This window comes from Arvicola amphibius, chromosome 5 (genome assembly GCF_903992535.2).
Source record: "Arvicola amphibius chromosome 5, mArvAmp1.2, whole genome shotgun sequence".
NCBI classification, from domain to species: Eukaryota; Metazoa; Chordata; class Mammalia; order Rodentia; family Cricetidae; genus Arvicola; species Arvicola amphibius.
Window position 1 is genome coordinate 119,500,236 of NC_052051.1, and position 25,852 is coordinate 119,526,087.

A 25,852-nucleotide genomic window follows, 5' to 3' on the forward strand; every position below is an offset into this window, starting at 1 on the left:
ATAAAATTGTGATTGTTCAATAGCTTAGGGCATTCAGGGAAATAAACACTTTGATGAGAATCTGTGGGTTGGGGCCTGAGCACATGGCTAGTTGGGAAGGGAAGAAGTACACACAGGGGCACAGAGTGCAAGTGATCCAGAGTAGTGGGATCCAGCACCAGCCGCCTTAGGTAGTCTGAAGATGAGCAGACAAACAGGGGGCACTAACATTCACAGGGGAGAACTGTGAGCAGACTAACCTTCTTAAAGGGCAAACAAGAGAAAAAAAGGTTTTGCCTTTTCAGCATGTGCCAGTGTCTAGATCAAAATGATCCCTGGGAGGGACCCAAAGGCAACCAGCTTGTCAAGTTACTGGAAAAAGAAAAGGACCTGGTGTGCATAGTGGGCTCTAACCCAAGCTTCTAAGACGAATGAGGGAAAAAACCCGATCAGAAAATTTCCATTTCATATTTTGCCGAGGAAGCTCCAGGACTGACTAAGCAGGCTGGCAGCAGAAACACAATGTGACAAACAGACTGCCTTTGTGTTTTCCCCACAGCACAGAGTTCAGGTCCTGCTGAGACCTCAGCATTGTCTCCATCTCTGGCTCTGCACAGGGCAGGAGATAGGATTAAAACTTAGCCACCACCCGGGATGTTAGATGCCATCCCATAGGCCTAGGGAAGTCATGGTTTTACTCTTAAGCTAGCACCATCGAAGAATTCCCGCAAGCATAGTTTCACATATCTGTGCAGCATTAATTCTTACCTTCAAGACAGAAGAGGGAGGTGACATTAGGAGATTTAATATTATCATGAAGGGTGATTTTAAAACTGTGTTGCCAAATTTCCACTGAAGCTCACTGTTTCTAGAAGATGCCTTAACATTTGTTATTCTCTAAGGAAACCCGTTTTCCTTCCCACCCCCATACACATTTATCCACTCAACCAACCATCATCCATCCATCCATCCTTCTACCTATCTTTAAATTTTAAGAACTAAGCATGTAGAACATATACTCTATCATTTTTAATGTTTCATAAAATTTTTTAATTTCAAAACGGCCTCAAAGGACCTGACTTCAGGACTCCAGGGTGATGCCCCAAATATCCAAATCAAATGAACCAGAACCTCCAACCTGATTTTCAATGGCAAAACCTAAAGACAGCACAGGTTCAGACAGTCAGCAGGCTTTGAAAATGGACTCAGACCTGCTCAAAGCATAGCAGTCATAATTTATTCACATATATCAAATATATCTGATCTACATTATTTTTTCATGTCCTCCAAATTACAGTGCCACTTTGGGGGAAACTAGTGATGTTTGGAAGTCTTCAGACAACAAAGAGCAGAATTTCCCTCTCGGCCTTGCCTGAGTTCAAATTTCATTCAACTACATGTTCATTGTATTAACCAGAAAAATAAAAGCACAGCTTTTAGAAATGTCAAATTTGTGCCCCAAGAGAGGTCAGCTCATTAAACAACCACACTGGTTGTCACACTGGGTCAATAATTCTTTGAAGTCACCTACTTACTAGTTTGAGGAAAATTAACATTTCTGGGTCACCAGGTTCCACATACTCATCTACAAATGATGCCTGGGAACCACGAAAGTAATTTTATTTAACATAAGTGGGCGACTGTATCCCAGGGAGCAAGCTGCTCACCCGTGCACTTGATGGCTTAGAATTGAGCCTGCCACTCTGCTCAGAACGGGCAAAAGAGCCAGAGCTCCAGGAGAGCCTGGGCCAAAAGGTTTAGATTAAAATTCAGTTTATCAAATTTTTCTTACTCTCATCGAATATAACTTCCCTGAGATGAACTTAAAGACCCTAAAAAGCTGTGGCAATGGGAAGTTGGGGCAAACGGTGGCCAGAACAGAGGTAGGAACACACCATAGAGGTTGGAAAGAATTCACTGGTACAGTTATCTCAGAAAGTTAAAAATATCATCTTAAGAAACATAGCTACTTGCATCATGCTGCCCAGCACGTGTGTCTTTAGAAGCTTGTTATAAAAAAACAAGAAATGATTTATAGACAACATACTATTTATCATACAATTATAAGAAAATGGGCATAATTTGAACTTATGACATTAAGGGAATAGTAAATATGATTCTACTATAGGATGTTATAAAACAACACCCCCTCTAGTTGAATCCAAACTGACAAATGCCAGATAGGGTACCGTTTTACATGTCAATCTAGCATTCCCTCAATTGTCCATCCCTCTGTGTGTCTCTCTCTTTTGTCACACACACATGCACAAACACAAACACACACACACACACACACACACACACACACACACAGAGTTAGAGAGAGAGATAAACACCTGGAAGAAAATATATAAAACTATTGATGTTAATTAGTCTGGAGCTAATTGATTTTCTTTTAGGCTTTCCTCTACGCACTCTACGCACTGAACACCCACTGGTGTGCACGTACTTGGTTCTTTCTTACCATCAGTGCTTTTCCACACTGTGCTAGTCTCACTGGAACACACCCATCGCCACAAGCTACAGTGGAAGAGTTGAGCTATTGGGATAGAGGAAGCATATATATATATATATATATATATATATATATATATATATATATATATATTTTCTGGTCCTTGTCAGGAAAAGCTCATTGATTCCTGTTGTAGAACACCCATATACTTGTGAAAAATGGAGAGCTTACAAAATTTTCATGCCGACAGGTTATTTATAAGGAATTATGTAATATATACATTACAGTATATATGTATGTATATATACTGTATATATGTGTATATATATATATATATATAGTCTAAGAGGTTTGTGCTTTAAATAAAAACTAATGTAGCGTTTGTGTAAATTTAAGCATAAATTTGTGCTTAAGAAAGCATGCTTTTGGTTTAGACATAAAAATTACAGGTTATCTTTTATGTGGAATCTAGATTAAACTATCTATATATTTACATGACAGAAAACTACATTATATATATTACATTACATATGTATACACCAAGAAAATAGAGAAGAAATTGTTTAGGGGAACAAAAATAAGCAAGATACAGTCATATATGTAAAAATGTTATAATGAAAGCCCTTATTTTGTATACCAACACAAAGCTGAAATTTAAGAAGTATTAAGAAGTGGGTCAGTATCCTGAATTGTAAATAAAGCTACTTTAGGAGGTGACTCTCTGGAGTAGGCACACCTCCGCTTTTTTTCTTGAGCTGTGTGTTTTTTGAGAACCAGTAGTGTTTGTTCCCAAATCTCTTGATGTCTATTTTGAAACATATCAGGCTAAATGAAAAAAAAAATGGTGCAAAAAGAAAGAAAATGCTTGTTCCAATGAAAAGTAAATAGACTGTTTTTGAAATGTAGTAGACAATCATAAACACCTGCAGTAAAGATAGCTTATGAGGTGACTATGCACATATATTTATTACTGTATCTTGCTCAAGTACATAAAAATTAGCTGTGGTCTTTACCATAATGGGTTTTGTGTGTGCAAGAAAAATATAGCTCCAGACATGAGATTCATACAACACGTACACATTTTGCTTTCCTCTGCAATTAATTAGTACTTTTCCTAAAAGGGATAGCTTTCTGAATTTTCTCAACTCTTTGTCACTCTTGGGATGAGAACGATTCTTCTTTGTGTCCGACATCAAAACAATGCATGCTGCTCTATCCCCTGCCATATTTTTGCAATTAGAAAAGACTTGGCAAAGATGCACGAAGAGCCACCCAGGTCATCTTTTGACAATATAAGGGCAAACACAGTAGCCACACACAGCATGGTGTGTGGGGTTAACTACATTTGGAGAATAGTAGAGTGTCATCTGCCCAAATAGATGGGAAGATGCTTTGGATCAAGAATGCAGAAACTGCAGCAGCCATCCCCCACTCACAGCACACCCTGCTCTATCTTTGGAAGCCCATGGTTTTGTTTTAAATGAGTAGATTTGCTCACTACATGGTGACAGTGAAGGATATACTGTGACCTTCCTGATTTCCAAAAGGGCACAGGGGATTTGCAACTCTTTTTGGAGTCTTCGGTGGAGAGGGGAGAGTCTATTGTGCCTGTCAGATCCTGTCATGGAGAGTTCCGTTTCCCCGACTGGCGCTTGCTCTTCCCTGTCAGCGAAGCAAGGTGGGCAGCACTCTGCTCACCAGATGGTTATTTGTCCCAGCAGCCACCATTGCTGCAACCCGGAATCTCTCCAGCCTAAAGCTGCCTCCAGCATCCATGCTGCAAGGCACTTCCTGCCAACAACTTTGCCAAATGGCTCCTCTCAAAGTCATGGGCTGCCCAGACAGACTGGCTCCTCCATCTGCAGCAGCTTTTGGCAAAGAGACATTTCCCTTTCTGGCTCTACCTCTTGGCTGCATCGGTACTGTCTTGCCAGGAGAATGATTTGGCCCCTCAATACAGCCAGACCTGGACTTTTGGAGCCATTTAGAGCTTGTGCCTGGGTTCCCGGCCCACCCCTTGAGCACAGTATCTGAACATACCAGAGACCCAGATGATCATGAATACAGACAGAGATCGATGCAGACATTTACAACCAATAAAACTACAGATTTGTTCCTTCCCTCCCCCACCTCCAATCTCATCATTAGCAGATTAGGAAGGGAAAGCTCAGAGACCCAAAGTGACTAATTACTGTGGCGGGTTTGGGAATCCTACCCAGGGCTTCTAAGGTACATCTTATACCAGTGGATTCTTGATAAAAACAAGAACCTTTGTTCCGGTGTTGAATCAGAGAGTATTTTAGAAAACTATGTCGCCATCGTGACTTCAGTTTTCAGTAGTTATGGTTGACCCCACCCCGAGTAGAGATAGTCTATTGCAGCGTTGAGTCAGGGGGTTTTGATTCAGGCAGATTTGGGTGTGATCTGTGCTGTACTATTGTAGGCTAGTAACCTCAATTCTGCTTAAGCTTTTCATTTAAAGGGAGACACGATGATTATTGGCTCCGGAAGTGTGAGGGCTAAAATGGGAAGAGAGTCTAGAGGACGGACTGCCCGTGGCAAAGAGAAAGCCTTCTCCAACAACCAGCCATCATTCCTGTTGACGGAAACTCAGGTCCACACATGCTGTAGACACAGTTCTGCATTCACGGTAGTGGTGTGCCTGGTGCTCTTTTTTTAAGGCCCTTGGTGGCTAACTGCGTAACCAAAGGTTACAAGGAGAATAAACGCGGCGGGGGGGGGGGATGTCTTATTACCCTCCTACTCAGAAGTATGAATCAGCATCCATCTCATCTTTGAAGATGATAAACCCAGAAAAGAGGATGTGGCAATTTCTATAATACAAATGTAGAAGGGGCTGACCATCCATTCACAAGTAAGTAAACTGTGGGCACAGTCATAACACAGAGGTCTGTGTAGCCACTAGAAAGCATAGGCAAGGAGGAGTTCAGACATGAAAAAGACCTTTAAGACTATAAAAATTGCCAGACAAAAACAAAAGTACAAATAAACAAACAAGGTATACTCATTTAAGTGACCAGCCCCAGGAATCACGTAGCACCTCACAGATCTCAGCGTTCTCCCACCAGAGCCTGCCCACCTCTGAAGGCCACACATCTTTTGCACAGTACCCCACACCCTCCTCTCTTCTTTGCAATCATCATAAGGAAGGAAGGCTTGCCCTGATAGTCTGACTGTCCCTTCCCATTGCCCAAGTTGGCACATTTGTTCTTCAAATAAATCAGTGAATGCAAATTAATTATCTTTGGATTTCATACATGCCTAGTGTATCATTACTTCTAATCTTTAGTGAATCTAGAGCCTATGAAATTGAGGGTTCCCAGGTTATCGATGACAAAACTTTTAGTGACCTTGTAGAACTAACTTGTGTCTTCAAATGGAGAGCTGAGTCAGGCCCTGGAGTGAGATTTTAGGTCCCCATTAGCATGGCAAAAGAAGGGACCTGGGAGAGGGATGACAAGTCAGATGGAACCTTTCTTCTTGTCATAGAGGCTGGGGGAGTGGATCGAACAGCAGCTTTGGCCTCAGGTACCTTCACATTTGTGTGCAAAAAGAAGACTCACCATACAGCATCTCTGCCACTCTCTCACTGTGGTCCAGGCAGTGGTAGGGGTTGTCACCTGCCTTTGCAGATGGCAGTGCCTCAGTTCAGCCCAGGAACTCATCTCACTGTCAATATCTTAGGGTGTGGGAGGTGTGTGAGACACTGAAAATGTTGTCCATAAAACTCCTGCTAGTTTCTCACATCTTGACTTCTTAGTGCCATAACTATTTCATTCGTTTCATATTAGAGAGTGGAAATAATCCACAGGAATATGTCATCCAGGGGCTCTGGCTCTGGCTGAGGGAACTTAGCTCCCTCTTGGTGAGAGGCTAGAGATGGCCCAGGAATATGCTATGCTCTGTTGGGAAAGGCTCGATCCAGGGAACCCAGAAGCACTGGCTAAGCATAGCGGGTATTGGTCATCAGTAGAATTCAATTCGAATTCCCTTTCCCAAGATCTGGACAAGAAACAGAACAGTTGGGCAAAAAGCAGGTGCCCAGAGTCCAGGTTGTCACAGGCTCCACTCTGGTCATGCTGCTTAAATAAGTATGCTTGTGATACAAATGTGTTTGCGGAGTTTGTTCGGTTCTTTGTATCATGGAATTTATTATTGTGAAACGAGGTTAATACTTGATTAATGCAACCACTCTCCCAGTTTTCGCAAGGAGCTTAGACAAGTAAACCTGAGAAACACCTAGGAAAATGCCTCGATTGTAGTCAGTACTCATGACACCTTCCCTCAGTTTGGCGTCTAAATTGGACCCGTGGTTTCTTCTTAGATGCAAATGTCAGAGTCTAAGGATGTCAGTCTATAGCTGTGCTCTTTTCACTGAGCATTATCAATATTTTGACAGGACTGGTGTAATAATATTCACCCCAAGTTCACTGCTATATTTCTGACCAGCACTCATAAAGGGCTTGCACTTGCCCCTGGAGACCTGGTTGCTAATAATGAATACTTGCTGGTAATTTCAATGCACTCTGGTTATTATGTTGAGTTGCAGAACATTTCCTGTCCCCAGAAAGGTCATTGACAATAGCATACGGCATAAGGCAGCTTCTTCCCACCTTCCATTCCAGGCTTTTCTGAGAGCTTACACTCTCATCCATATGCATTGGAAGTGTACCATCCTGAACTTCCATTTGCATACAAATACCAAGGCAATTGAAGGGACTGGAGGCAGCTTTCTATTGTGGGACACCACCTCCTTTTATTGGTCCAGTGCCTTCCTGTATCTTCATTTTAAAAGTCATCTTTACACACCTGCCCAGATTTAACCATCACCGTATTCCCTTTGGAGTTTACATGGGATTGAGGAGGGATCCCACACTCGATGCTGCAGAATTTCACTCAGCTCTCAACTTTAAAGTCATCCAAACTCAGCACATCTGAGACTGGATCCTTTTTTATTTTACCACCTGCTTACACATGACATGTATTTGGAAACTTTTGGTATTTGGGTCATTATGATAGCAAAACCCCCATTCCCATGTGAAATGCTTTTTGCTGTAATTTCTTGATTCCAAACAAGGATCAGTTTCTGGGTAACTTCTCACTCAGCGCCTCATGTTCTTCTCTGAATCAATCTTCTCTTAGGTGGTTCATCTGTTCACACAGGTTCAAATAATTTTAATATGCTCCTGCTATCGAATCTAATTTAAATATTATGTCTAGGACTTTTTTCTGAGCATCAGAAGCAGATAACTGCCTACTTTAGAACACAGTGGTTCTCAAACTGTGGGTCTCCACCCCTTTGGGGCCGCATATGAGATATTTACACTATAAATCATAACAGTGGCAAAATTATAATTATGAAGTGGCAACAAAATTATTTTATGGTTTGAGTCACCACAACATGAGGCACTGTATTAAAGGATTGTAACATTAGAGGGGTTGAGAACCACAGCCTTAGAGTCTTGATGTAAAACTATACGTGTCATGGCTTTCTTAAAACTTACCAACTGCCAAAGTACGTTTCCTGTTTCTCTGCAAGGATCCTGTGTATGGATCCTCACAGCAAACCTCTGGGAGTTGTCTTCAGCACCAGCTACTGCATTCCCACCCAAACAATCTTATCAAGGAAGTCTGGTACAGTCTTTCCCTACCATGAGTCTCTAATCCACCTGCGAGTCCATGTCTACTGCAGCCATCATCCTGGGTGTAAATGTGTCTCCTCCTTATCTCCCGGCTTCCCTTTCTACCCAGCTCATATTCACCCTTCTAACCCCACCCTACACAGCAGCCAGACTGAGCTTTTGAAAAAACAAAACTGATATTTCTCCTTTACCGAAATCCTTTAGTGGTTTTTCATCCATCTTTGGATGAAATCCAAATTCCTTTTGAGCAATGAGGTTCGATAGGATCTGGCCCCTGAATATCTCTTCAGGTTCCCCTCACCCAATCCTTTTTTAAGAAAATTTCCAAACAGGCAGCAGAACGAACAAAACTGCTTTATAGTGGCTATCCATGGGCCCACTTGGGTTTATCATTAAAATCTTACAGAGCATTTTATCATATTGCTATCCATTTACCCGCTCCTCTGCTCTTCCATTAATCATTCTTGGGTTTGGTGTATTTCCGCGTCACTACCGACTCCACCCTCATTTTTAAATACTCCTCCCCTACAGTCCAGCTACAGCCATCTCTCCATTCCTTGACTATGTCAGTTGGTTTTGAATCTCCGGGCTCCTGTGCCCATTGTCCCTTCTCCCTAAGACACCTTTGGCTCTTGATAATGCAGATCTCATCCTTCAGTCGTAACTTAAAACTGCCAAATAACAACCTACCCTTGGATCTTAATCTAGACTAGACCTATGTTCCACTATGTGTGTGCCCTACACACTGACTTGCTAAATTAATCATCCAATGTCTTACCTCTCCTGATAGACTGGACATCTCTTGAAGGCAGAGGCCATGTCTGTATGTCTGTATTTAAACATGCATTTCTATTTTAGCCTTTGCCAAAAGCCAGGTGCTATTTCTAGAAAGACTAAAGGCAGAACCAATAACTGGTTGAACCACATGAAGAAGTTAACCCATTCTTTCTTTAATAATGTATAAACAAGACAGTTTTTCTTAAGGCTTCTGGGAGAAAATGGGGCTTATTGATGCCAAGATATAACCAGCAATTAACCAGCAATTAAGAAAATTGCTAAATGACAAGTTCTCTGGCTAGAGGACCAGAAGGGTGGCTTCTGCCATATTCTAATAACTCTTCCCCTCAACAATACCCCAATCAATATGCAATCTAAACAAGACAGAATGTTTGATATGCAAACACAGGTGAATGCCACAGCTATGGTGGATTTGGCTAATTTGTGGTAGGCCCATATCCTGATGCTTGTTCTGTATCAGATAATTTTTTCTGGGGTTCTAATGTAAATTCTATTTTGTTTGTTTGTTTTTGTTTTTTGTTTTTTGAGACAGGGTCTCTCTGTCTAACAACAGCTCTAGAGGTCATGGAACTAGCTCTTGTAGACCAGGCTGGCCTCAAACTCACAGAGATCCACCTACCTCTGCCTCCTGAGTGCCCCACCACTGCCCGGCTGTGAATCCCATTTTAAAGCTACGAAGACTGAGGACAGTCAAGTCATTTTAACCCATGTCCTTTATGACCCCATTTGGAAGTACAAGGTTACTCTAGAAAATCAACAGACTGCCGTATTGAAAACAGGAGTTTTGATTATTCCAGCAGACACCTAATAATGCAGAAGGCCCCATTTAGATCTTAGAAATCCAAGACATGAACCCTTGGTTAGAGAATCTTGAGTCCCACATCTGACCGACCAGTATGTTGACTTTAAGCTTATGGTGACCCCAACTCTGTCACCCATTATATGTCACCTATGTGCACATTTAAAAATTACTTCTGAGAAGAATTCTACTCCATATGGAAAGAAACTCAGCTCATACACTCTGGAAACCATTGTCATCTTTCTGGTCATAGAAGGTGGCACGCAGAATTTCCCAGTGAAAACATGTGGGATTTAGAATGGTCTCTACTTGAAGATTACGTGTTCTTAAATGGGTGGCCTTGTAACTAGCAACATCTCCAGGCCTCAGGAGCTTTAATTGTCATCCCACTCTGGATATGTGGGAATGCACAGAGAAATCTCAGAATAGTATTTGGAGTAGAAAATGCCTGATGATGCTGATGCTGACTTTAGAAAGCAAGGAAAGACAGAAAAAGGTAAGAGAGAGCAGTAATCTTGATGGCCCATAAAGGAGAGAGATAGAGATCAGAGAGAGAGAGAGAGAGAGAGAGAGAGAGAGAGACAGAGACAGAGACAGAGACAGAGAGAGAGAGAGAGTTTATAGCATTTGCATTGCTCTTAGCTGGATGAGCCTGCCTGCAGCTACCACTTCCACTTACAATGCAAATTGAGCTTGGAGTCCTTCACAGTAACTACACAGCAAACCCCTTTCAGCTTGAAATAGAACACTGTAGAACACTGCAGTGTGGGGTGATCCAAGCAAAGCAGGGTGGGGGTTGGGGTTTAGAGAAAACATGAAGGAGAGTTTAGGGGAAAATAGTCTGCTGTATTTGAGCAGGTAGAAGTGTAAATGTAGAGAGATAATAAAGGAAACAGAGAAATACTATCTACTAAAGGATGAAGAAGATAATCCACCAGTAAGTGGGTTTAAATTGTCAAGAAGAAAAAGAACGGTTTAAATTGTCAAGAAGAAAAAGAACTTTTGGGGAGAAGACTTGGATCTGGTGCTCTCTTGGGGGCAGGCTGGCACTTCCTCAAGAATTCATTAGAAGGGGCAGAAAGGTTCCTTCTCTACTGTCCAGCTCAAATGAATAGATGGTTGAAAAAAATAATAAACCAAGACTAGAGAGAGTTTCTTACACCACCAAGCTTTTATTCCATTTCCCCGTCTTCCCAACTCTTCACTAAGACCAGGTACAGGCATTTATGAGAGACTGATTATGTATACCAGAAAAGATTAAAAGCTCTTCTCTATAAGCTCATGCCTCATTGTTACTATACAAACTCAAATGTTTCATCCAGAATTAGAATTTATTTAAAAAAAAAAACATGCAATTAAATAGGTACAAAGGTAGAATCCAGGTCCCTGGAAACAATAAAGAATATCATTTTAAACTTCCTCCTTCCACAAATGACATTCCTATACACCTGGCTCAGTCACCTTCTCAGTTTGCTAGGTTTCCCTTTGCCTGTGCGATGTAATATAGGATATATAAAGAAGGCAACCTTCGTTCTTTGTAGTCACACACAGAAAGCTCCCTACTCACCACAAAGCTAACAGACTCAAGGCTGGCTGCTCTGGTGGATGGAAAGCCTAGATGTCATATGCTACTTGGTCACACTCAGTCACAAAGCACAAAGACTTAACTTCACACCGCCGCTATGGAAATAGTTTCAAAAAAACCAGCAAGAATGGTATTCATCATGGGGCACGGATGGGTGGTCCATCTTACAATTTATCCCCAGGGTCTCAGGGCTTGCAGGGCATCTGGTACCACAGACATGGTGGACTCGATGGTCCCCAGACATGGTGATGAAGGGAGGAAGTGTTTTTAATAGCACTTGGAGTTCTTCTATCTAAACTTCCAGAGATGCTTGCAGAGGGTGGCACCATGACTCCCTCCCCCACATGTGTCTTTTTATTTTCCCCAGGGCTGGCACTCTTATTTGAACCCCTGCCTTTCTCTGGCATTCTTCTGATATGGTTAAACATTACAGAAATTTCAGCATCCTAGAAGAAGAACCACAGGCTAAAATGCCCCGGGACCTTTTCCCTAAGCACCTCACACTCGCTTTCTCACATGGGCTATTACCATAGGACAATGCAGCGCTTTGTATTAGTTGCCAAACCAAGACCCACAGGTAGAAAATGAAGATCAAATGCAAAAGTTATGCCATTTAAATGAAACTAAAACGTGTTTTACACAAAAGGAAGGATGCTATCCACCTGCTGACTTTCCCTGAAGGCTTGCCCAGCGCTTAGGCTGGTGACAGAGCAAGAGAGAGCAAACGAGAGAGAGAGAGAGAGAGAGAGAGAGAGAGAGAGAGAGAGAGAGAGAGAGAGAGAGAGAGAGAGAGAGCACAATTTCACCTCTTGCCAAAGCTCAGCTTGCTGAGCACTCCTGCTTTCTGCTGGCTGTTGATTCAGCAGAAAGTACTGCTGCAGAATTCATAATGGTGATTTTTAAAGGCCCCACGGATCCCGTTGCTCGCCCCACGTGTCAGCCTCGTTTGCTCGCCGCGGAACATGACTCCCCTGCTACATTTTAAAATTTTCTGGCTAACGTACTTCCAGGGGGAGAGGGTTCCCCCACTTTTGCAAAGGGCTTTTAGGGGGTTGTGATTGTCTGAGCAGGTAAGCCAGTGAGTCAGAGAGATGAATGGGCAAGAAATGAAGCCGTGCCCTTACTCACTGCAGCCACGGAGAGCCGTGGTATCACACTATACCCAGAGAGGGGTGGATCAAGGTCTCACTGGGCCCCTCCCTTCTCTCAGTCCAAGATTCCTGTAAGCATCTTGGGGCAAGAAGGGGTCATCTGCTTCCTTGGGATCATCTGTCTGCCTGGGAGCCGCGCCCTGAAAAGCGTAATCCCTAAAGGCCTTTTTAACTCCCAGGGGCACCTGGTCCACCTGCTGCTGAACTGGGGCTCTAGTCACAGAGCCCCGATGAATGTGCTGATCCCTAGGCAGTTCGGGTGTGAGCCTAGTCTGAGCCCCCCGCCCCAGCCCCAGCCCCAGAGCCTGGAGGAGTCTCTGCCACTAGGCGCCTGGCCGCTGGGCGAAGCACAGCTATCCACAACTTGCACCCGACCCCAGCGGCGGAATGCGGCCGAGCTGGCATTACCTTCGGTCGCATAGCTGTGGTCGCGCAGGAAACTGTTGTTGATTTTGCGGGTATCAATGTCCTCCTCCATTGACAGCAGGCTTACTTGCGTGGGAACCAGAAGCCGGCAGACAAGTATCCATGATCCCACCCCGCAGCCAGTCTCACAGGAGAGGGGGGCAGGGGAGCCAGTGGGACTGCACCATGGTCCGAGCCTGAGGAGGAGACGGGGAGGCGGAGAGAGAAGAAAATAAAAACCCAGCAATGGAGCTGTCACCTCCTCCACTCCGTTCTCCGCGGCTGCGGTGGCTCCTCCCGCACGGTGCACTCACTTCAGCTCCAATTCCCAGCGAGGATGCTGTGCCTGCCTCCTCTGCCTCCGGGTACCAGGAAGCCCTGGTCCCCCACGAGCGGTCTGGTCTTGCCCGACTGCCCAGGAGGCACTCCCAAGCGGGTCTGGGGAGATGCCCAACAGGTTCCCCTTGGTAGGCAGTGGCTTCAAAATGCAAAAAAGGAGAGCCCTCCTCCCTTGGGAGAGCGGGCAGGCGACAAAATGGTGCCTTTCCGGACCCACACTGCAGTGGCGAGATGGCAGGGGCAGGATTCAGGCTTGCCTTGCCGAGACGAGGGTGCTGGTCCCACGGGAGGGCGGCTCCCACAGGCGGGGGCTAGGAAAGCTGGCAGAGAGCTAGGCAGGGCGCTGTGGCCAGCGCCAGCGCTCTCAACCTCACACCCACAGGCGCGCACTCGCAGCTGCTGCTGCTCCTGCTGCAGGAGGCTGGAGGCGGCTGGTGCATTAAAGGCGAGGCTCCTCCCAACCGCGTCAGCAGCCCCAGGACTCTTCCCCAGCAGCAGTGGGAGTCCAGGCAGAGGCTGCGGCTGCTCTCTGTTGCAGAAGTGTGCATGCAGCAGCCAAGGACACCTGGACAGTGAGTGGCTAGCTTGCAGGTTCACGGGGCTGGGGAGGGGGGTGTGGATGCACTATTTCAACCTCTCCCCTCTGGTGCCACATAGCCAAGGGTGGCACAGGGTTTGTGCTCAGAGACCCTTAGCTCACTGCTTTGCTCCAGACACATGCCTGCACTTCATTCAGGTCTGCATTTAGAAGCATCTTCCTTGGGTGGAAGTCCACATCTAGGTCCCTTTTGCTAATGGGATGTGATGCAGACTGCCCCTTACTGAAGTTCAAGGGAGAGGCCTGGAGCTCCAAACCTGGAGAAAGCTGGAAAAGGAGCTTATTTGAAGATTAACCCTCTATGCTAGGACTAGAGAGCAGAGCGGGGGCCAGAACTTTGAGACTGCTATCATGCCCGATTGCTTTCCAAGTGCTCTAACATTTAACTGTGAGATGTTGGTGTTCAGAAATGCATCAGTGTCTACAAAGTCAGAGACGTAGCCTATATAATACAGGCTGAGTTATGGTTCAATCTATTACGACTGAAGAAGCGCACTCTCTGTAGCCCTTTGAGTTTTCTTTTGGACAGACACGGGAGCTTCTCGGCTCAGGTGTAGATTCTTCCGAATGCCTACTGTGCTCTCAGCATAATAGGTCCCTGAATGCAGAAGGGAGACCAGGACCAACAAGAGCCACTGTTACCCATATAGAATTTAAAGAATCCAACAGGCACATACAAAAGACCTGTCTTCTTCAGCTCAGAGCAAAGGTAGGATCCACTCCTCAGCCTACACCTCCCTAAATGGCAAATTCCACATTCGAAAGAAAATGAGATTGTTACTGTTATGAAACAAACAAAATAATTTAACATAGCAGTCCAAACCATGAGAAGAGCAATTTGGAAAAGAACTTCTCTCCTATTTCCTTAGGAAGCAGTATGCATTTCTCTGAGTGTCACTGTAGGGAGAGACATCAGCAAATGTCTTGCTCAGTTAAACTCCATGAGTTTAGCCAGATGGACCCCGAGGGACCCGTGAGTTAATTATATACATACAATGAATGCTTCGGGTAACACAATTTAGAAAGAAGTATTTGAAGTTTTAAAAAAATGGGAAAACAAGTCCTTAACTGAGGTTGGGAATTGCCACTAGGTTTTAAAGAAAAAAAAATAGATGTGTCTGGTGGGTGAAAAATAACATTGTTTCCACCCCTAGAAAGTATCTGCATCTTTTGGGGAAGAGGGGAGTCAAAATGCTTCCCTGCAATTAGGAAGTGAAAGGTGGGACTTCCAGTAGATTCTATTTTAGTTTCATGTAGTTGTTAAATCTCGCATGCTCGCTTGGCTCTTTGTTCAAAAGCCACATGTGAAATTTAAGTGACAGATGAGAATTGGTACAAGTTGGTTCAATCTGCTTCAGGGTTGTTTTGCTGGCATCTTGCACGTTGAGCTGGGAGCCTCACCAAGGCTGCAGGGTTCCCATAGGGACACCTTTCTGCTTCTCTTGGAGACTGGCATGTGGTACGGAAGAAAGAGAAGGGAAAGGGTAAGTCCATTTCTCAGGGCATCAGGGTGCAGAGGTGTCCTGCCTTCATTTGAAATGAAGCAGGGCTGAGGACCTATTGGGAAATTCACTGCCTTGTCAGCTTAGACTGTGGGCTGGATTGGAATAGAGTTGTATGATGATGTAGTGGGCTCAGGCCTATTGGTCAGATTAAGTGTGAGGGATTTTCCATGGTAAGCCATGAGAAATACAACCTTCCCCTAGCCTCTGAGTCAACTGAATTTTTTCTTTGGTATGTTCTGCAATATTCTGCCTGCATTCCCTCCTCAACACAAAAGAAACACATCGTAAGAAGGCAAACGAGAAGGACTTCCATTTCCACTCAGTAAGTAGACTTCAGAGTTATGGAAGGCTGTTTCTCGTCACTGAGATCACACCATGGACCTCTACTATTTTTTGTTTCCAATTATTTTTGCCTTTTTACTGACACTTCATTTTTCAGCATTTGCCTATTATTATTATTGCCAAATATTTTCATCATGTCTCCAATATCAGGTTATCTGCCACTTAGCAGATGCTTGCTTATATTTATTGAATGGTAATACATATTGAATGAATATAGTTAGTGGCATTTAGTCTTTTATTCCTCTCTCTATAACAAAAATCAGGCAAAAACAATCTACTGTGAGCCTGCAGTTTTCTAGCTTATACCTCCTGCTACTATGGAAATAATTGTTCCCATTTAGTCCTATATGTATATGCTAAAAATTACTAAACATTTGATATGTGCTAGCATTGGTCTAAATATTGGGAATACAGATAATATGAAACAAAGTTCCTTTCTTAACAGAAGAACGCAAGTTTTGAGGTAGGACACCTCCTATAATCAAGCTGGTGTGGTGGCTAGAAGCAGGAGAAGCATAAGTTCAAGGCCAGCATGGGCTACACCTTAAAAGAAAGCTGAAAAGATAGCTCGGCAGATAAAGGTGCTCACACCTTAGCCTGATGACCTGAATTTGATCTCCAGAACCCACATAGTAGAAGGAGAAACTGACTCCTACAAGCTATCTTTTGACTTTCACATTTATGTTCTCTCTCTCTCTCTCTCTCTCTCTCTCTCTCTCTCTCATACACATACACACAGTGTAATAAAAAAATTCAAATAGACCATAGCATAACATCAAGCATCAAGCTGTGACATCAGGGAAAGCTTATTTTCATCTACCTACTGTTATACTCCTGTGTCTGTGAGTAGGTTACAAAATCTCACTGAGCCATAGATTCTCTTACCTATAAATTAGGGAGAAAAATGGCATCAATTTCATAAAACCTCTGTGAAGATTAAATGAAATAAAATAACATCTGGAAAGAATGCTTCGCTATTGCTTAGAGGTTTCGTTTTGTTTTGTCGTATTACCACCATTGATTTCCAACAAATACAGGTGCCAGGTGATGACCCAGGATGGAGAGTCCACACATCAGTTTGTGAGATGGCTAGTTAATCTCTATCATCATGGACCTTAGCGTCCAATTTCTAGTTTAAGTAGAGGACCACAAGCTCCAAAGGGGGCAGCAGAGGGAGCTCAAAAAGGCTGACCCAATTCAGCCTTGTGTCTACATAAAAAGAGCCAATTACAAGTACACCACCATCCTATGCTGTCCCATTCAGCACGACATGAGTGGATACATCTTTTTTTCCCATACCCTTGTCCTTGGTCTCCTCTCCCAACTCAACTCTCCCTGCTTGCCTAGATAGGCTAGTGCTTCTGACACACACTAAAACCCTTGAACGCAACCTATGCAATTAGCACATTAAACAACCACAACTTTGTTAAACCCTTTGATCCACTCCAGTCTCCTGAGGTATAATGTAGTCTTAAGGTGTCAGGCAGTCCCAGTTTGTACCTCAGCTCAGGCATTTATGAATTCCTTGAGCTTTAGCAAACAGTTTTGCATCTCTGAGCCTCTGTGTCTACAAAGCAAGTCAGAGCCCTAGTGATCCCTTTGCAGGGGTGTGGAGTGGCTTCAGAGACAATGTAAGGGAAGCACTTGGTCCAGGCTTGGCCTAGAGCCAGACCTCTCCAGATGAATGATGGCTTTCTCTCCACAGTGCTTCATGGAGACCCCTGTCTGCAGAGAGCTAGAGAGTCACACTACACATCGGTCTGCCCCATGAACACAAGTGACCTAGAAACCCGAGTATTATAACCTCTGGTCATCTTGATGAACAGCTAGAACCAATATAGATGATATTTTATCACCTTGCAAAAGAAGCCTATAAGCTACAATGCTGATATAAATGTGAGGAAAGAGGACTTTTCCTTCTTGGTGCTTCAGTGGCTTCAGATTTAACTACACTTCCTCAATGGAGGAATTCCATGGATTTCCTTTCCAGGAATTCCACTCACCCAATGTCCACCCTACTCTTTGAGGTGGTTTAAATGCTGGCTGCCCAGAGACTGACTTCTTGAATGTCAAGCAAGTTTGTAATTCTTTCTTGTGCATGCTATAGCATGTAATCCTCCATGAGTAATTCTTTAACATGGCATTTCACTTAGGAAAGGAAAACAAAGCCTTTGTAGGACCTTCATACACTGTGTGAAGATACATTGCTGTGATTGGCTTAATAGAGAGCTGAACAGTCAATAGCTAGGCAATAGGTATAGATGGGATTTCTAGGGAGAGAAAGGAAGAGGAGAAAGAATTAAGGGTTGGGAGACACGGAGAAGAAACAGAAGGTGCAAGAAGGAAGAGAGGTAATGCCACATGACAAAACATAGATTAATATAAGTGGGTTAATTTAAGATATAAGAGCTAGTTAGGAACAAACCTAAGCTACAGACCAAGCTTTAATAATTAATAAGAAGTCTCCATGTCAGCTAACTGGCAGAACAGAAAAAGAATTGCTACAGAAGTCTTTGGCCCTCTCAGTACTGTATGGACCTCTGGGCCAAGATGTGTAGGATGCACATCTCTGTCATGTCGGGTCTCGAGTGATGTTATGATGGTGGTATAAGACCTGAAATAGGTTGTGATGATAGTTGTATCAAAGAAATAATAAGTTTCTTAGAATAACTATATACATCAAGTTATTATTTTTTAAATGTGAGATCCAGTCTTTAAACAATTACTAGCAGGTCAATAGAAACTCACCACTTGCTGCAGTATCTTTGCTGTACCCCTTTGCACCCACCCCTTTACACCCACCCCTTTACACCCACCCCTTTACACCCACCCCTTTGCACACACCCCTTTGCACCCATCCCTTGCTAAAGTATCTTTATTGCTCCCCTGTGTTCCTACCCTTTTGCACCCATCCCTTGCTATCTTTGCACTCACCTGTTACCTGTTCCAAGTTTTGTCTTATTTCTCAACACTAATCTCCTAAACTGAGTCAATTCCAGACCATTCCATTATCTAAGGAACTTCTGTGACAATATTAAACAACTCTTAAATTCTTACTTTTAACAAAAAGATTACTCATATTTATCAGAAGATTTTTTTTAAGATAGGGTTTTTCTGTTTAACAGTCCTAGCTGTCCTGGAACTAGCTTGTAGGCTGGACTTGAACTCTCAAAGATCCACCTGTCTCTGCCTCCCAAGTGCTGGGATTAAAGGCATGTGCAACCACTGCCTGGCTACCAGAAGAAATCTTATGAATCCTTTGATTCCTTTCAAGTTGGTTATGAAATTATCATGGTAGACTCCTGAATGATTGCTTCTGGAAGGTTCCTATACCTGACAGTGTAAGAAATGCTGGTCTATCTCACTCTCCAGAAATCTTCCTTTTCTACAGTTCAGGCCCCATAGTTACTTCACCCTTGTCTTGATAAGCCTAGGTGTGAATCAAAAATATCTACAAAAACATTCATTGACAGCTCCTCTTCTTGTCTACTGTGGTGCTGATGAAATCAGAGCAAAAGCACCAAATCCAAAGCCCAGATCTGAGGGCCAGAAAGAAAACATAATCTTAAACTCTTCTCAATCGGTGGTTCTGGAGTTAAAACTGGCTGTCTTGTACAGGGTAGTTTTAATTTGCATCATATTTGTTAAGTACAAGCGATGATCTCCAAAACCAGTTAAGCAGCTCTCTGGGGGCACTGTTTAGTACCTGCTTATCATATACAAAGCAAAGCTTTAGTATAATTTATAAAGAAGAATATATTGGAAAGCAACTTGTAGATCTAAAATATGTGCCAAAATATCACTTTATAGAAGTTACCCTTAGAAAATAAGGTAAGGTTTAAGAAAAAAAAAAAACCCTTAGACATGAAGTTATTTCTCAGAATCTTGTTTGGGGACTGGGGAACAACTTAAGCATCCACTAACAGAATTGGTTGGGCAAATGATGGTGTCTTCACATATCAAGCAACTATTGAGTTCTTGATGCAATAAACGGTGGTTAACACTAAATGAGCACAGGCCCTAGGCTCTGTGCAAAGGGCTTTATTTTCTCCGTCTCACTGAATACCCTCTATAGTTCCTAAAGTAAGCCCTATAATAATTTCCGTTTTACTGAAGGTAGAAGAGCATTAAAGAAGGGACCTGTCAGAGATTCTGGCTCAGCTACAGTGGGTCTTTGAAGCCCATACCCTTAACCACTGTGCTTGGCGGAGGTTGAGTATCACAGGGTTTTAATGGGATCCTCTCTATCTCTTTTCTAAACTACCTGCCTCTAGATTTCTGATTTGTACCTCATCAAGATGAATATTCTGTCAACTGAAAACCATAGCTGTGAGGTTGGTGAGGATGTGAGAAAATCCTTGGGACTTTGGGACTGCAGAGTGTAGCCACACTATGTCACAGTTACTCAAAGTGTTGCCATTTCACAGGGCACAGCAATTACCGCACCACCTATACACACTCAAAAGAACGGAAAGCACAAAAAGGCTTGCACGTGAATGTTCACAGCTGTATTATTCAAAATAACCACTAAGTGGGCACAACACAAATGCTCATCAGTTGATGCATGCACACGCACGCATGCACACACACGCACACACACACTCGCACACACACTGAAATAGTATTTAGCAAGAGAAAGCAGTGAAGTACTGATACATGCCATGTCATAGATGAAACTTAACAAAAACTATGGCTGGTGAAAGAAGCCAGACCCCCAACCCCCCAAAAAAATCCATTACTTTTTGAAAAGTTAGTAGGCAGATTTGTAGACAGAAAATAGATTAGTGGCTATCAGGGGCTCTAGGGGGAGGGAATGTAGGATCTGCTACTGGGTTCAAGAGCTCTTTTTAGGGTAGCAAAAATGTTCTAAAATTAGAGAGAGGACATAGATGCTTACACAAGTCCGATGATCCCCAAGACTGACGAGCACAGTGCTTTCAAACATTAGACTTTATGAGATGTAAGTTATAACTGAATAGAGCTGTTCCTAAGAGATGAGTAACAAGCCATTGCCATCATCCCTGCTGTCATTCCCAGTGAGGGTGCCATGTCCTACAGACTTACCAGAACATCTCATGGTAAAGGTAGTTGTTAAGGTTCTGCCATGAAAATGGCAGAGAGCAAAGTAAGCTGCAACCAGTTTTAGACAAAAAGGTGAACATGACGTGGCTATGTGGAGTCTTTTTAAACCTCCTGCCCTGGTATTTTTTGTCAAAAACAAAGCAAAACAAAAACCTAAAAAAACAGATTGCCACCACCACCACCAGCAAACCACAAAATAAAAACCCTTAAACTCTTAGAATATATCATTTTATAGTAATAGAAAATAAAAAAATAAATTGATTACATGAAATATTTTATAGGCCAAAGCCTTGTGTTGGAAAGATCAGATCATCCTTTGTTCATGGAAGTCAGAAGAAACTTGTAAGAAAATGCACCTGTGATCAGTGTGCACACAACGCACTGAGCCTCAGAAATGTGCCTGTGATCAGTGTGCACACAACGCACTGAGCCTCAGAAATGCGCCTGTGATCAGTGTGCACACAATGCACTGAGCCTCAGAAATGCGCCTGTGATCAGTGTGCACACACACACTGAGACTCAGAAAAGTGATACAAGCATTTGTCATTAATTTGACTGCTGCCACATTGAAAAGTTTAGGAAAACAGAAGGCATTCATTTTAATAATTGTTTTAAATGTCTAGTTTATGAAGATACAATTATTTCAATACATTCCAAAATATACAATTTCAACATGCAATCAATACAAAATTGATTCACTACAAAGTTACCTTTCTTTTGTATCAATCTTTGAAAAAAATGGTTTATATTTAGAAATGTCTCAAAATTGGTTATAGTTCTAGGGGTAAGTAACCAGATATGCTAGGGTTTCCCAGACTGAAAAGCAGGGGTGCAGAGGAACTGTTCCAAAAAAATGTCATTCCATTGACAGAAAAGCATTTTTACATATTCTTTCAGAAACAGTTATTCTACTAAGGACTGGAATTAGAACTTGATGACCCTCAAAACTATGTCAGGTCATACAATCGAAATATACAAATATATATGGTCATAAATTTTTACTGACAGATTTTACAAAATAGATTATTTGAAGACAATTTTCACTTCTCTCTAGAACTGCTAAACTGTATAACAAAATACAAAATACTGTAAAAGTAACTGTAAAAGTACCTACTTGGCATACCATAACCCATAGTTACTCTCTGGCAGTTACCCCTCTAATAGGCCAACTGCTTGGCCGAACACCCATGGCTTCAGTTTCAGCTGGGAGACAAAACCCAATATAGGCAGATTTTTTTTATGATTGTTTATCTAGAAACTGTCATGGTGCAGGAATACTTTCTCATATATGAGAGCAACCAGGGCTTTCTTAGATAAGATTGGAGAGCAGAATTTTGTGGTCACATGCTCAACGGAAGACTCTCTGATGACTTCCAGAATTTGGTGCTTCACTGCCTTTGAGATAGGTATGGGAGAGTTTTAAGTGTGTGACAGCACAGCCTTCTCCTCAGGGTACTTTCCCTGCTCGTTCCTGCCCTCTATTCCCCTGAATTGCCTGAATGTTAGCTCTGAGGTGCACCTGCTGGGTCTTCCTCATTGCTTTGACTTGTAGAGGTCAGAGTCCTGGACTTCACATCCCTAGCCCTTTCTTCAGTTAGCACCCAGAAGATTTCATAGCTCCAGATCTGAGCTTTGATCATGGCCCTCTCCCCTAATCTTAGCAGCTGAGCTGACATTCCCCTGGGTGCCTATGTAACATCTCCATCCTTAGTGCTGCCTGCCACACCAGCTCCACTTAATGTCACTGAATTCCTCTTTTCCCCAAATGCTTCCCATCAAATCCGTCAGCTCTAACTTCAACATGTATCTGTAATTGACCAATTCTCACTATCTCAGCTGCTATGCCATGCTGCCCACGCTGCTCTAGTTACCAAGAGTGTTTCAACACGAGCCACTCTCCAGGCCTCCTGAAGCAGCCTGTTCCACCAGCACAGTGTTTATTTTTAAGATTTTAACTGTGTGTGTGTGTGTGTGTGTGTGTGCACGCACAGATTTGTGCACATAAATGCAGTGCTCACAGAGGTTAGGAGAAGGCATCAGAACCCCTTGAGCTGGAGTTAAAGGACATTATGTGTGAGCCACTTGATATGGGTGCTGAGATACAAGCTCTTCACTGCTGAGCCTATTAAAAGCTAAGGTTCAGGTCCTTAGTTTAGCATAGTTTATTCCCTGTAGCAAATTCAGTCCTTTAAAACGTAGATCATTCCATGTCATTTTCTACTCAAAGCCTTTTGCTAAGTTCCTATATGTTTGGACCAAAAGCTTCTTGAGATGTGGAAGGATTTGGCTCTGGTTATAGTTCTATTTTTTTGTCTTCCCTGAAGTACCACCAAATATTTCCAACTCCCCCACTGACATAGGGACATCCTAATTGCTCATTAAATATCACAGGGATAACACTCTTACTCCAGAACCTTTGAATCTTATTTCCTCTCTGAGCTCAAGTCCACCATCAGGTATTAGCATAACTCAGTAGTTCACTTCTTTGGGGAAATCAATCTTTCTGGGGTGGTTTCCTCTATATAAATAAATAAATAAAGCCACACCCACCAGTCCTCCATCAATCCTCTATTCTTATGGTGCAAACAGAGAGTATACATTGGTCTGTCTTGGGTTACTATATAAGGAGAGAAGGATTTTTGGGGAGTCGGGAATTCCTTGCACCCTACACTTAGCACCCACAACTGTGACTGCTTTGTTAGTTACTCTAAGCAATGGTTGTCAATCTGTGAGTCTCCATCCCTTTGAGAGTCGCATATCAAATATTCTTCATGTCAGACATTTACATTACAACTCATTACAGTAGCATGTAGTAGTAGTAGTAGTAGTTAGAAAGTAGCCACAAGTTAATTTTATGGCTGGTCTCACCACAACATGAGGAACTGTATTAAAGGTTCATAATACTAAGAGGGTTGAGAACCAGTGTTCACTCTAAGGTGCCTTTTGCTTCACTTTTTGAGTCCAGGTCTAATGCAGCTCAGGTTGGCCTCAAACTCACTATATAGTGGACCTATGACTTTCTAACCTTCTAGCCTTCACTTCCCCAGTGCTGGGATTACAGTCGTGTGTTACCATGCCTGGCTTACGTAGTCCTGAGGATCTAATCCTGGGCATTGTATATGCTAGGCAAACAAACTACCAATGACAGCTGAACTGTATCCCAGCCTTCTAATGCACCCAAGTGTATGTGCTTTTAAAGAATGGTAGTTTGAATAGGAATGGCCCTGACAGACCCATGTGTTTGAATGCTTGTTTCATAGGGAGTGGCACTATTAGGAGGTGTGGCCTTGGAGGAAGTGTGTCACTGTGCAGGCAGACTTTGGGATTTCAGATGCTTAAGACCAGGCACAGTGGCACACAGTACTTTCCTTATTACCTTTGGATCAAGCTCAGTTCTGTCTCTAGCACCATGGCTGGCTGCATGCTGCTGTGTCCCACCATGATAATGATGGACTAGACATCTGAACCTGTAAGCCGCCCACTGAAATGTTTCCTTCATAAGAGTTGCCATGGTCATGGTGTGTCTTTATGACAATAGAAACCCTAAGGCAAAGTAATGAACAGTAAATGTAACATGTGCAGTGAAAACATTTGACCTAGCCCCAACAGAAGCTGGCCCTTTCTTTAAGCTGCAGGAGGTAAGGTGTGTTATACATGTGAACAGTTCGTACTTTAGGTTGGGGGACAGCACAGGGCACCTTAAGGTAGAACCAGCTATAGTACAGTGACTACTTGATTTGGGCTGGGAGCTCTGGGTCTCATGATTTTCCATGCACCTAGTTACTGAGTCCAATTCTGTGGCAATCATTAAAAACTTAGTCATGCCTATGGGAACAACGCAATGGTGTTCCAATGACAAGCCTGACCGCCAGGCTTAGAAAAGCTCTGGTGGTTGATGGTACCCTGTGCAGGTTGTCATAGTGATGACAGGAGGGTGATATGCTGAAAACAAGGGAAGTGTTGCCTGAGATGCTTCTAGAGCTTGTTCAATACAATTCTTCCTTGGTTGACCTTAATATGTACTTTTCCCTATAATGAGCTGGAGCCGTGTCTATGACAGCATTCAATGAGTTTTGCAAATTCTCCTGACAAAGTACTGAAATTGGGGTTAATTTGGGACCTATTTGTAGCTGATGCCAGGAATTAGGGTAATCTTGAGGACAGTTCTTTCAAATTTTACAGCTTGCCTAATTCTTGGTAGTGTGAAATACTCTTTTGACACAGTTCAGGTTGGAAGGTGGGCTTATAGGCCATTAGGTCTGGCCCATCATCATTTTGTGGACAGGAAACTGAACCATAGAGAAAGGGAGAGACATGCCAGATTACCTAGCGATTTAGGAATTGGCCCGAAGTATTACATTTGTTAGCATGTCTTCTATGCTCCACTGCTAGGATGCTTGATAACTTTCATGACTGACAGGTATTCCAAAGTGTATATATACCACATTTTATAATCCCTAAAATCATGTACGCACAAGTAATATTATATGAACTGAGCAGGTAGCATCTATATATTTAAGTGTGTGTGTGTATCATAACAATTAGAAAATAGAGTAAGAGAGAGAGAGAGAGAGAGAGAGAGAGAGGTGGTGGGAGGCATGAAAAGTTGGAGGAAGAAAAACAGGAAATGATACAATTATATTTTAATAAAAAAATTTAAAAATTTTCCCCAAGTCTGTAGGCCCAGTTAAATAAAACTACAAAGTAACTGGTTTGTCTTGCGTGTCCTTCTGCCCTGTTCTGGACCATGAAGGAGCTATAGGAGAGAAGCATCAATCTTCCTGGTCTACAGACAGAGAGATCTGCGCAGGAAGTCTTTCTGTTTACTGGGAACCAGCCCCAAATGCCCCTTCCCACACCCCCATAGTCTGTTATTTTTCCCACCTTAAGCAGAAAACTGCAGACCACAGGCAATTTTAGAGGCCATAGGATGGAACACATTGCAAATTTTGCCCATCATGTCAGTAACATGGCGAGGGGTTCAAGGTGTTACACAAACAAGGCTGCTGTCCTCGGTGTGAGGACACCGGTGTGGCAAGCGAAAGAAGGCAGAATCCAAGATCTATGTGCACCTTGAACTTGTAAGCAAGGTTGTGTATATTTTAAACTCAATAAATATTTATGAATAAATGCAGAAAGAAAATAATCGTA

General features: G+C 42.9%; 1 protein-coding gene across 1 annotated transcript in view; it reads right to left on the reverse strand.

Annotated features, from left to right (window-relative positions):
* Positions 1 to 25,852, reverse strand: part of Ppp2r2b (protein phosphatase 2 regulatory subunit Bbeta) — a 382,372-nt gene that overhangs the window by 223,634 nt on the left and 132,886 nt on the right. Inside the window, exon 2 of the mRNA XM_038330949.1 lies at positions 12,839 to 13,032. Within this exon, the coding sequence (XP_038186877.1) occupies positions 12,839 to 13,032 (194 nt within the window). The remainder of the gene's footprint in view (positions 1 to 12,838; positions 13,033 to 25,852) is intronic.